This window comes from Zonotrichia leucophrys, chromosome 1A (genome assembly GCF_028769735.1).
Source record: "Zonotrichia leucophrys gambelii isolate GWCS_2022_RI chromosome 1A, RI_Zleu_2.0, whole genome shotgun sequence".
In the NCBI taxonomy this organism is placed as follows: Eukaryota; Metazoa; Chordata; class Aves; order Passeriformes; family Passerellidae; genus Zonotrichia; species Zonotrichia leucophrys.
In genome coordinates, this window is record NC_088170.1 from 28,293,442 (window position 1) to 28,307,317 (window position 13,876).

The following is a 13,876-nucleotide window of genomic DNA, read 5'->3' on the forward strand; positions in this document are numbered from 1 at the left end:
AGCGCAAGGAAATATTTTGTGTAATAGCATGGCTCTGTTGATTTTAGTAATACAAGCCTGGAGGTTTCAATAATGTTTCTTAAATAGGAGTATATAAATGTGTGCTTTTAAAGAAAATTTCTTTTTCATATTAAAAAATGTAAGAAGCATGTGTCTATATTAAATTAGAGTGTTTAATTTAAGCAAGGAAATAAACTGCATTCTTTTATTGATTTTGCAATATTATTTTAGGTTATAAAAACCATTCAAATATTTTGCAGTGCTGTAGTGATAGGACTTTCTATGTAAATTTCTGTGATGTAGTATCTTACCACAAATAGAACTCCTAATTATATAGCTGCACAGATAACACATCTGTTGTGAAACTGAGTCAACTACTACCATGACTGCTCTTTAAAAAATTTCATTGTCCCTTGCAACTCAGGATATTCCATGATTCTATATGTCATTGAGTGGAAATGACCACTCAATAAATGTTTTTCTTTTGATATGTTAAAAATTAAGATGAGAAAAATTACCAGTAATTCAGCTGTTCAATGTCTTTTTAATTTCTGAAAAATATTTTTCTCCTACCTTCTGATTAAGTAACAGTCTTACTGTTCATTTTATACATGCTAGTAAACCTCGTTTCCTTAATTAAAATGTGCATTATATTGAAATTTTTCTCTTGAATTAAAAAAGGGAAGTCACAAAAAATTAATATTATTGCAAACCACTAACATATTTTAGCAATTTCATGACCTAGCATGGGGAATTACAGATGGGCTTTATCAAATTCTATGTATGTATTATTAATCACGGTGGGTATTAAGAAATTAATCTGTTGCCAGATTTCATTGCTCCTGAAATAGTCTTTGAAACTGTCGTTTCATTTTTGTTCCACATTCTAAAGAACTGCTGGGAAGATCCACACATTTATTGCATCTTTGTCCTCTATGTTGCTGACTTACTGAGAAATTGTAGGTTATTATCCATAAACCATCAGTGTCAATAAGAAAGATTATATGGAATGTAAATGTGAATTAATAAAGTCTAAATTCCGATGCAGTCTAAAGTTTTAAAGTTAGCCATAAATGCAGATGGTGGCATACAGGTGTATTTGAAAGACTCATTTATAGATTCTCATTTGAAAGATTGAATAAATCAGTTTTACTCTTTCTATAGTGAAAAAAGGGGAGGAATTCAGATTGCAATTAGAAATTAGGTTTTTTCAAGAACATATAGTATTCACAGGCAGAGAGAAGTTGGAGTATAAATGAAGAATACTCAATTTTTCAATTTTACTCTGATGCTTTGACCGTAGTACTATCTATCTTTATTGTGTACTATTTTAGCAATGGGTTTGTTAGTTCTGCTAAGGACACGTTGTAAGAAAAACATAGGTTTTTAATTTCAGGCTTATGCTTGCTGCCTAAGTGTTTACTGCAAGGCCTTAAAATTCTTTTTACAAGGGTCACCACGGCAGTAAAATTTAATGCCTCATAAATTTGTATTATTTGACATCTGTATGACTAGGCAAGAGCCAGTATTTCAATTTTATTGACGCATTTACTACAATTTGATATTTGTGTTGGAAGATTTTTGCCATGAATGAAGTAGAATGGAATAGTCTCAGCAAGGGAAAGGACAGAAGAAGTAGGGAGAAAGCTAAGCACTACTGTGAGCAGCATAATTGTAAAAGTAAGAGTTATCCTGAGGACATTCAGCTATAGGCAATAGAGAGCATCGATCAACACACTGAAATCTGAAAAGCAGCTGCACTTGATTGCAAGGACCTTCTGTATTACATAAGTATAGCACCATTATAGCCATTTATTGCTAATTAACTTCTCACCTCCTCTTTATGTGGTTATTGAAGAATACAGTGCTACCATTGCTACCCTAATTCCACAGGTTCAGTGAAGAAGATGACTCCAGTAATTTGTGCCCAAACTCTCCTTTCATTTACATTACAGTCATGGCAAACTCTTGACAAATACACCTGCTGATAACAGTGAAATTTAATGGGAAAGTTGTGCCAGACAAAACAGAAACATGAGTGAATTGGAAACTAAAAAAAAAAGAGCAAAAAGAGCAAAATTAAAAATGGAAAAATGGCAGTGAAATGGTGACCTTAGCTTGTTACCACTAATTCCTTACTGAGCTGTCCAAGTCGAGCCTTCTCTTTTTTACCGAACAATCGTCCTATTGAAGACTTGATTCCTTTCTTCTTGGGAGCTTTGTGCAGGGAGTCCTGGCTGCTGCTGACACTGCCAAGACCAATGCTTTCTGGCTCCAGTGAAGCAGGCAAACTACTGCAAAATGATAATAAAGAAATAGAATAGATAACATGTCAACATTATTTTCTTCTAAGCAGCTCTGCAAATAAATTATTTGGTAATAATTTAGTAATGATCTCCAGACAAGTGAAACAATCACATCTTTAAATTATTTAGCAACATAGAGAGCAACAGAAGACCACACTTTCTCTGTCAGGCAAGGCTGAAAATAAATATTTTTACTTTGCTAAGAACAATTTATGAAAAATACAGTAGTCAGCATTCTGATTTTATTTCTGGGATTTGTAGCACTGCTACTTCCAGTAGTCATCAAAACTGTACCTCAAAACAGAAATACCCAGCATGTACTTTAGCACTGATAAACATTTTCAGGGTCATTGCAACAGACAATGGGTAGGGTTTTTTCTCTCATTATATGAGAAACAGGGAAGAAATCAAGTAATTTTGGAGTAGTTAAACAACATGACTTGAAAACAACAATACTGTGAAGTACCAATCCATATTACAAACATCTTACCTTCTGGCATCATTGTGGTACGAAGAAGGAAGGGTGTGAGTCATCCTGATGGCTCTGGGTGTTGGAGGAGGAGAAGTTTCACATTTGATTGTGGCTTTATCTTCACGCCCATCTTCTTCAACTACTGCAATCTGGGGGAGAGAGACTCCAATGAGAGCATATTAGCTTTTCAAGAACGTTTCAATACACACCTCATGAAATTGTCAAGTGGACTGAAACACGTAAGATTTCAAATGCAATGTTTCTAGCAAATTGTAAGGGTTCTTTTTTTCTAAATATGACAGATTAAAACAGATATTTAAAAGAAATGAGACTATGCTTTTGGAAGAAGTTCATCCCTTTTATGCTAAAAAGGTTGGTGAAGGTCTAAACATGAAGACAATCTTAGTTGTAAGTGGGTCCCTTGCATTAAACAGGATTATTAAGGTTTACTAGGTTTCTCAGGGATGTAAGAGAGAAGGTGAATACAGGCATAAACATGACCACTCTCTTCACAGTGCGTTACCAGAATGGTCAGTATGCTTAACAGTAAGCATGGACAAACAGGGATTTTGCCAGACCATTATAATGATTCATCTTAAATAATGTCAAGGAGTTTCATCATCAGTGCCAGTTCTGTAAACAAATTTACATTGCTCCAGAAGATTTCAAGGAATCTCTCTGTAGTTCCTCCAGCAAGAAGAGTGGCTGAAATACATTTGAAGGTAATGCTTCTGTGTCCATACTTCTTTAAAAATAAATATTCCTTTAAGTTTGTGCTGTTGAGGCTGCTACTCCAAGATATCACTTAGTGGGCCTTGCTTCTGTGGCTTAGCTGTGACCCCTGGAAGCCATTCCAGGTAGGAGTAATGATTATGTTCAGGCATAGAATGAAAATGAGAGAAGTGGATGCAGTTGCTGGCAACGGACCCCAGCAAAGATGTAGTTATCTAAATAGCAGAGGAATATGATAAATGGGCTCTCCCAAACTTTAAAAAACCCCAGTATCATACCTTTCTTCGATGTTTCCTTAGGTCGCTTGGCTTCGATTGGTAACAAAAGTGGAAAAAACAAAAAATAACAATTAATAAATATTATTGAAGCATAAAAAGCCCCTCACATTTGTTGTTCTCCCATTCATGAAGTGGGAAGCAAAGACTAATCACTCTCCATATTATATACTAAGTATACACTTGCTGCATTAATGTAATATAACCCCTGAAAAATACGTCATTCTGGGAAAGTTGGTTTGGGTATTTTTCCTAAAACTACACTCTCCTTCGATTTCATAACTTAGTGAAGAATTTCAAGCCTATAGTAGCACTTTCCATTTTTGAGTTTTCATATAAGTAGTTATCTCCAACGGAGATTTTTTTTAGAAATTTTATCAAATACAAATATATTGGTGTCCCACCAAGTAAAATCACAAAATATCAACACCAAATACCATGACTGAAAAAAAGACTGGCATTTTCAGGAAATGAATACATATTCACCTATCTTCTTTAGTATTACTCGGCAGTAGCAGACTACTAGAATGGGTCTTCTTCAACCCCCTTTGCATTTTCATTTTTGGTAGATGTCTCTTTCATTTAAGGAAAGCTGAAGATAATCTGCAGAATTTATTTACTACACGCACCTGGGCTGTGGAAACTCATGCAGTCCTCCTTCTCCAGCCAACCAACACAGGGCTATTTGGCAATTTGAGCTGTAGAGATTGGACTTCAATCTCTCCCCAACTCCAAGTTTCACTTAAAGGATGTCTGACAGACCTGTGTCTGTTCCCAGCCGATAGGAAGTGATATTGAACACTGAACTCCTGCTGAAACAGTGCAGGGCAGAAGTGTCCTGAAGTGGTTGATGAAGGTGAGAAAAGCTGTGGGCTGTGCTGATAAGCACACTATGGGGGGATGCTTCTACTGCTTATGGCAAGTCAAGAGTTCAACTGCAAGTCAGACAGACAATTCCAACTGAGTTTTAGCACAGGTAGAGCTGGATGTCAGCCAGATCATGGCAACCTGAAATGCAGAGGCTATGCTGTCATTTTGTGTTTGAATCTGATGAACCTACTGACCCAAAGGTACAATTTTCAAATCCAGGTCACCAGGCAGTGCAGGTGTCTGCTGGTGGGGCAGTTCAACTATTGCCATTTACTGACAGCCAGACTGCAACCAATATCTTTGTTTCTGCTGTTCAGCAGTGGGAACTGGGAGCAGCACAGAACAAGTTACAGATGCCTGCCAGGACCTCCTCCCTGCTGACCTCAGGTCCCAAGTGGCAGCAAACACCTTACCAAACTGGGAGAAGCAGAGGTGGGCGTGAGTAGTTGTCAGTTCCCAGGAAAAGGAAATACTTGGCTAGGTGATCATCCACACAAGTCCCTACTCCCAGCTGAGAAGAATGACAGCCAAGCCTCATTTCCAGCTGCTCTTAACAACCTTTTTTGTTAGGAAAGGCTCCAGAGGGAATCAGTGCTATTGCTTCCCAGGAATGGACCACAAGGGGACATTAGTGACATGATTATCAGAGAAAAAGCAAGTAAAAATTTGGTTTACACATACCCTCTTCTATTCCCTTTATGAGATCAGCAGAGTGGGCTGCTTTGATTCTCTCCTGGCACTTAAAGGGATTAATTCACCCTGGCTCCAAACTGGTTTGTATCTCACACTGAACCCTGCATCTGTACTCAGATCAGTATCAGAGGTGTTCATCTCAAATATGTTGACACATACTATCTTCAAATATTTGACAGATGTACTATTTCTTTTTGTCTAGGATCAAAATTAAATTCCTTGTAAATCCCTTTTCAAATTGAACCAGAAATTTTTGAATGTGTCCTCAAAGATACAGCAATGTTATAAATTATTTGCATAGTAATTTCATGGTGACTTGATGTCTATGTGTGAGCCACCTGTAATATTGAAATATATCAGCTAAATGAATCACTGGAAACCAAAGAACTAATTTCATTGTGCATGATATACAGTCATGAAGAATGCATAAAAACACTGCAAGTAGAAAAGAGTATACCAAATATAAAAGTATATCAAAATGATCACATATAAGAAGTAGTGGAATGTCTGAATGTCTTCTAGATATTTCCTGGAAGTTTAAAGTCAGCAATAGTTCACAGACTATTGTGTAATAACTGCATCACTTAAGAACTTTCCATTAGTAAACATTTTTTACATACAAGTAATGTTTGTAGTGAGCAGTTCTGTCTCTCATTAATTCCACAGCCTGTGTGCTGAAAGCCCTCAGTAATCCTGTCACTATGCCCCTCGTGAATCATGCAATGCTCCAAACCACTATAACAAAGCCCAAAGACACCAAATGCCCACATTCAAGAGAATTTGCTATCTGTGTGGATGATGAAGATGTGAATGAAGAATTATAGGGATGAGCCAGTCATACAGTGAAAAGATTAAGTACTTAATACAAGAAATATCACATCAAATACTGCCATAAGGTTTCTTACCAGTGTCATAACCCCCATTCTGTCCATCTCCCTGGCAGGACTGCGAGGGGTGAGTTTGGGGGTTGAGTGTCCGCTGGGAGGAGACGAGCTCGCAAGGGACGATGCTGTCACCGAGCCAGTAATGGAGGTGCCTTGGTGGACTCTGGCTAGGTTCAGCCCTTCCAGACTCACACTGGCCACTCTGTTCTCTATCTCTTCAGCACGCAATTCTGTCGACTCTTTCTCTTCTTGGATTAACCTTATTAAGTAAAAGAAGAATGCTCTTGTTGTATTTGTCTCTTCATACCCCCATATGAGATTTGAAAGTAAGAGCAAACAGAGATGAATATCACAGATAACTAAAAAAGACCCTTTTCCAACATTACTTCTCTAATCACCAGTTATAAAATTATTTTTCTCAACTCCTCCATCCTCAAAACCTGTTTGATGAATGTGTCCAACAGCAAGATTTGATGCATGACATTTCAGGAATATTGGTTCCTTTACAAAGGAGCTAGAATTGGGCAAGGGGGGGTTAACAATCCGATTTACCACAGATAACTAATTCCAAGCTTACGTTGGCTTCATCTGCTTATCTTTTGCTAAATCACAAAGTTAAGAGTCAAATGAAATTGGGCCTTTAAGAAGGGAATTGCTAAAATAATCCTTATTAATAAAACAAGAGAACGTGTAAAACAAATTGTCTGTTTTACCCCTACAGTTTGATGAAAAAATGATAGCTGTTTCTAAAACCCTGTGTTTTTAAATGAATTTCATTAAAATCACTTTCTTGTTAGCAAGCAATACAAGCTTCTTAAGTGCCTATCACCTCATCAGGACACTTCCATTGGGTTCTTTCGTTTTGTTTTTTAATTGTGATTGTACCTCAAATGGAAAAATGTCTTTGAAGTAAAATATTTGTTTATAAGTCCTTTGCCCATAAACCTGCGCTAGGAGTAGCCTTTTTTGCAAAGAGGAGGAAAAATTATGAGAGATCAATGTTAAATGACAGAATACGAATTCAGGAGAGGCTGAAACTGTGAACCAGACTTTTCTGAGTGAAATTAAGCAAGTACAATAAATAAACCATAATACATTGAAAATAGAAACCTAAAAAACTCCTGTGCTGTGATGAATCTTCTTCCCTAACATCAATTTCAGAATTTGTATAAAACACATGCAGCTCTTCTTGAAATAATGCAGGGAAGACACTTAAAGGCCAATAATATTTTGCAAGGGAATTATAACAGTGTTTTTCATATTAGTAATCTAAATCCTGAATCATCTTGTATGATAAAACAAATCTAAGGCAAAATACATTTTTAATCTATTTTGATATCTCAAAAAATTTGATAAGCCCTTATTGTGTTTGTCAATTCAAAAAAAACAAACCAAGAAAACATGAAATGCAGTACAGCTTATACGACAATACTCGTAGAATGATTTTCCTGAACCATATAAAAAATTTACAAAATGACATATCTAGTCCTTTAATAATAGTTGCTATAATAATAAAAGCCCATACTTCAGTACAAGATTAGCAGTTGAGAAAATAAACTACTCTCAGTAGACTTCCTGTAAAAATGTCTGCATAAAAAGAGCACCCTTGCTTCCCTTTTGAGGTAAAATTGTACCTAATATCTGAGTCAGGACCCTGGGTTAAGTACAACAGTGATCTGATTCAGGGTGGCACAAATAATATCCCACCTGGAAGTACTGTGCCTTGTGAAAGCGCTTTACTGTATTGTTAAACCAACAAAAGACTAGTATTGTTTAAAAACAAATATAAATGTTACATCTACAGCTTCCTGAGCTGGCCACAGTGCTGACTTCCTTGTAATAACAGAAATTATGGATAAGGTTCTTTCTTTTATGTACACTGTTTTAAGGAGATTTACCTTCCCAACACCAAAAAATGACTTTGACTCTGCATCTTGACAGGTGTAGGAAAAAGCTTGAGAAAGCAGTGTAATCCTATCTGAACAAACACATCGTGGGAGAGTAAGAAACGCAAAGCTCTAGATTTATAATAAAATGTTTTTCCCTGAACAGAAAAATTACTCAAATTCAATATATTCCAACAGAGTTCTTCCTTTAAAGTTACCTTGATCAGAGAAAGTTACCTTGATTATCTTTTGGCAAATCAATCTCTCTTGATTATATTTCTAGCCACAGTATTTCTGTCTATAGTATTAACAGAAGGTCCCTAACACATTTACTATAATTTCCTTCATCTACTTCTACAAGAACAGTCACTAATGAGGGGATGTTTTTCATACACCAAGTTTTTTTAAAGTTGCCCTTACTGAAAACATGTAAGAATGTTTTAGTCTTGAAATATGGTTTCACTTATAACAATCACTTAATTAAAACATGTCATTTGACATGTTTTAATTAGGTGATTGTTATAAATGAGACCATATTTCTACCACTCTATTAAATATGCACAAATACTATTAATATATATTCTATTCATTACCTATATCCAAGCACTATATTCCAACTTGGAGCATGAAAAATCATATTCTGTGTCTACAGAGAAAATCAAAACCATGTCTTAGAATTCATGGCTTATATTAGATTTAACATAGGGATAATTGCCAGAAGACAGCATGAAGAGCACAGAAATGAAATATTTCCAATAGGAGGCTGTTACTGAGCAAGTGGAGTCATGTATAACAGTGAAAAAGACCTTGAAAAAAGGACTGTGAACAATAATTCGTGAAATCTGCCATGTGTTAGCCTCTTCTAACTTACTTTTCTTCAACTGGCCAACAGTTCTTCACTTGGAATGTTTTTTGAAAGAAATTTCTATGGTTAGGAAAGAAAGAGTCAGTTGTTATCTTCACAGAGGACTCTCCTCTGGAAAGCAGGCACATTATCAATCCTCTAAATGAACAAGCTGCTTCCTAACGGCCATGAATGGTACCTGAACTCGAGCACTAAAGGAAGCTGGAAGCTGTAACCCCAAGTGCACCACAGCTGGTTCAGACTACACACCTGATTTCTTTATTGATTGCATCTAGCTGCTCCTGGAGCATCATGGCCAGGGTCTGGGCATCGGAATGGCCACTTGGTGACAGCAGGTCCATGGAGCTGAACAGCGTTTCTCTGTCGTCATCATCGATGTCCGACATCTCGGTGTCGCTTTCGAACGGATGGCTGCTCAGGACACCGATCTGCTGCGTCCTGTTCCACTCGTGATCACCAAGGGATTTTACCTGAGCAGCAATTAAAACATGCATGGCTTATGTCAGAGAAAACTGAAAAGTTGGACTCCAAAAAAAATGGGAAAGGAAAGCAACTAACACTTCAAAATACTTATTCAATTAGAAACGCTCCATTAATGCTCGCAGTATTACTGCAAATAGCATAAAGTATATTCACATAATTGTAATTTAGGTATCAAATTACTATAAGGAAAATTTATACAAAAAGATACTCTGGAAAGACAAATAATCAAGTATGTTTGAACTCTGACGTCTAAACTTCAACATTTTCTGCTGTCATTTTGTACAACAGTTCTCTGAGTGGGTATAGAAAAAACCCTGAACTCTGGGCTGGGTTTTCTTCTTTGGTGGCTTTGTGTTTTTGTTTTCTTCCTGGAAGAAAACTCCACAAACTGTAAGCCTAACAGCCTCAAACACATTCTCTTATCAGGGAATGCATGAGAAGGAAGTGGGGATTAACCTTTGGTTCATCTCTGCGTACTCCCATCCGGCCTCTTCTAGGTCGCCTTATCACTTTAGTTGACCGATAGTCAGACTGGCTATCAACCAGTGAGCCCACTGAGTACCTCAGTTCTGTTGATGTGTCCAGATGAGGTCTAAAAACAGAATTACGTAAGTGGACTGAGAGAGTAATAGGAATAACAACAACAATACAATGACCTTCAGTCTAGCAAACACTTCTTTTTTCAAGCAAACTTTCATGTATTGCATAATAAATGAGAAAAACATAATTTAAAAATGAAAAATTGAAATAATTTTATGAGAAAATTTAGGGAGAAACCAAACAATAAAACCTCTGTTTTTTAAAAATGAAAGCTGTGCATAGAAAAACTTATTGTCCAAAACTTCAACAGGAAAAAGCACATTTCAGGATAATTAGAATTGGCAGCTAAATGTATTTTCCTGTATATTCATAAATATGCCTGAGGTTACTCTAAGCATGTTCCATGTTCATGAGTGAACATATTGATTAAATGAAAATATCAGTGAACTGACCTGTGATATTTAACCTTGTTTAGGAATTATTAATCTTTACTTGTCAACACTTTCAGTGCTTTAACTCCCATTTTTCCCTGTAGCCCTAGTAAGTCTAGGGATATTGCTGTGAGGCTTATACAGGATGACTTCAGCACCTCTTTTCTTGTTTACAAACAGTGGTCCCCTCTTTGTCCTTAATCAAACAGCAGCCACAAAAGTGCACTGCTTAGTGCAGTAAAAGCATCCTAACCATGGGCTGTGGAACCAAGGTGGAAGAGCAAAGGCTCCATGCACCATTTGAGAATTCAACCACAGAAGTACACACCTGAACAATTTCTGTTTCTCAACACACCTGCAATCTCCACATAAAAATATATGAATAGCACGATTACAGTAAAAATTGAAATGTAACAAAAAACCCACACAGGGAAGGGACAGTTTTCATCTTCTGTGTACAGTAACTTTCTCAATAGAACTTTGTTCTCATAATCAATAATATTTGGCAATTGTGAAGCAAGTTGGCAGGAAAAAAGAAACAGTCCAGGCTGCAGTCTCTAGCTGTAGATATTCATCTGCTGATCAGCTTCATTATTTTCCTGAAAGCACAAATTCCAGCCAATACAGAATTGAATACAGGACGAGAATAGGAAGAATTTAATGCTCAGAGCTTGCTGTGCCTCAGAGAGTTGGGATCTTCATGAGGTCTGGGAAAGCACAATGCTTAGTGGAACCTGCTGAATTCCCAAGATATTTAGATAGCTTATCAAGTTCAAACAGTCCTTTGACAAGGGCTAATCAGCTCCTGTTTATGGAGCACAAGCTAATGATATTCATCTACCCAGCAAGGAAAGCTGCTGTTCTCCAAGGATGCTCCAAAAACCAAAGCTGCTGTTGCAGCAGCTCAGCAGCCTCTGTCCCTGAAAGCACTTTCAAAAATGTGTTGTGCACCTGTAGTCACATTCCCAAGGGAACAAAAATTCAAAAAGTTAAAAGCATCACATTCTGAATTTCATCAGCTTACACTTCTCCACATATAGAAAAATATTATTACAAGAAATAATAAAAGGTTGAGGGAGAAACCATGTCCAGGTACTGAGCAAGGTGTCTGAGGACATCAGTGGGCAGGAAATAGCTGATGGAAAAAACCAACCCATCGAACAAGAGTAATGTTTAGGTGAATACAGTGCTCCCAATTCAGTCTTGGTCCATGAGCTTTGTCTGGCAGGTGTGCCGGCAGGTTTTAAAAACTGACATGCTGCTTGTTATGAAAACAGCACATGGCACACAGTTATCAATAAAGCAACAATTTAATCTCAAGGGACACTTTTAAGCAAGAAGGAATTTCTAGAATAATACATTCTTTGCAGCTGTTAGTGGTTATTTTTATGGCAATTGTCTCACTATTCTTCCCATATTGATTTTCCATCAAAAAGAGACAAAATGTTTAATGTCTGATTGTGATGTTTTCAGATCTCTCTGAATAATATCTTCACATTCAGATTAAGTTCTGTGGTCTTTTGCTAGACACTAAGTACAGCTGAGTTATGCCTTGCTAATAAAGAAAAAGAAAATATATTATTTATAGAACAAACATGATCATAAATATGCTGATCAGTTTCAGTGTTAAAGAGGATTGTTTCTAATTTATATATAAGGTCTGGGGAAAAAGTTGTGTATTTGGATATACTTTTAAAAACATTTCATAATTTAAAAGACTTTCGCTAATCTCCATAATATTTCAGTGTATCCTCACTGATATAAGGCCCTGTGTACTGATGAAAAAAGTGAAAAGCAACAGTAAAAATAACTGCAAGGATTTTACATTTTAAAAGAAATACATGGCCACATTTTTGTGTGGCTTGAACACATCCCTGCTGTAAATGCTTGCCATTGAAATTTATATCTATTTCAACTTAAAGTGAGAAAACCTTTGTCACAAAATATCACCTTGACAAGGTGGGTTCGATTAAAGAACCAGCCCTCAGTTTCATTTGATCCAGTTCAGACCTCAGTTTCTCAATTTCTTCAGCAAGTCTTTCCTGGAAATAAGAGTAAGATATGCTTACTTGTGATACAAAATACATTTATTTTATGAGATATTGTTCTTGCACAGTTAAACAAGCAAGCAAAGATATACTGAATGGAACACTGGCTATAATAAGAAAAGGAAGCTCATTTAAGTCTCACTACTACTAACGAGACGTACACATCAAAAGGAGGTGGTATAGCACTCTGCTGTTTTACCACTGCCTGTATGTGTTGGAAGGACAAGTTTGTACTTGAAACTTACTTTTTTCCTACCATAAAGCCAGGCACAGTTCATTGTGTGACTCATCACTTGCCCTATAGAGACCAAGATTAAGAGTTGGGCTCAATGATCTCTGAGATCATCTTTTCCACCCCACATGATTTTATGACACCATGGAATTGCATACTGTCCTTTCTATTTACTGACAGAGACCCAGACTTACAGAAAACTGCATTTCAGATGACTTGAACTGCAGCTGTATGTCTTGCTCTTATTGAGTTGATGTGACGCTAGTACGAGGTGCTGCTGGCAAAAAATGACTATTTGCCATAAAATTGGATTTTTGGAACTAACTAAAAAACCCCCACTATTTACAGCTACCAATAGGGAAAACAGCACTGTTCCCAAATTCTACAAATAACTGTTATCTAAATAAAGTAAAAGGAAAGAATTTTAAAACTAATTAAGAACAAGCATGGGATGAAAATATAACACTGCTCTTCCTAGAGTTTAAAATGCTCAGTATAGCAAAAGGCTAGGAATAAGGATCTTCTATATCTATAAGTAATATCTATAAATAATATATCTATAAATAATACTATCTATAAAGAATATCTGTTTCAGTGAGTATTATTCCTGAATTATTAGTACATAATTACTGAAATAGTATTAGAGTATTTTTAAAATATTTCTTGATTGAACAGAACTACTGAGATGATTGATACTCTATTGGTAACACTTGCTAGTTACTTAGAGATTATTAAAATCTGATGCTATGTTCATCTATCTGAAATTGTTTCATCAGTTTCTTCATTGAAGTGGAACAAAGAATCCCTTCAATGGGGGACACAGAAGCTCTGGGGTCAGAACATGTAGTGACAGGACAAGGGCTTTAAAAGGAAAGAGGGCAGGTTTTAGACATCAGGAAGAAATTCTTTATGGTGGGGGTGGTGGGGCACTGAAACAGGTTGTCTTTTTGGGTACTTTAATCAATCTTACTGCCTTTCTCTACAGGTTACCTAAATGTAGATGAAAGTAATTTTTTTTTTTTAACACATACCTCTCTTGTTATTTTCCTTTAAGGCCTTGATTTTTGATGCCATATAATATTTTTATATTAGTATAAAATGGAGCTATATTTTTAAAATTTGGTACAATTGCTTTTAGAGGGATTTAATACATTGCAAA

The 13,876-nt window shown here is 36.3% G+C and overlaps 1 protein-coding gene across 8 annotated transcripts in view; it reads right to left on the minus strand.

The window, feature by feature from the left end:
- PPFIA2 (PTPRF interacting protein alpha 2) overlaps positions 1-13,876 on the minus strand; it is a 288,804-nt gene that overhangs the window by 38,060 nt on the left and 236,868 nt on the right. For all 8 annotated transcript variants that reach the window (XM_064702003.1, XM_064702001.1, XM_064702002.1 and 5 more), the window contains 7 exons: positions 12,388-12,479; positions 9,923-10,058; positions 9,233-9,453; positions 6,254-6,491; positions 3,789-3,818; positions 2,797-2,927; positions 2,140-2,294 (listed from right to left, as the gene is read on the minus strand). In XM_064702003.1, the coding sequence (XP_064558073.1) occupies positions 2,140-2,294; positions 2,797-2,927; positions 3,789-3,818; positions 6,254-6,491; positions 9,233-9,453; positions 9,923-10,058; positions 12,388-12,479 (1,003 nt within the window). The remainder of the gene's footprint in view (positions 1-2,139; positions 2,295-2,796; positions 2,928-3,788; positions 3,819-6,253; positions 6,492-9,232; positions 9,454-9,922; positions 10,059-12,387; positions 12,480-13,876) is intronic.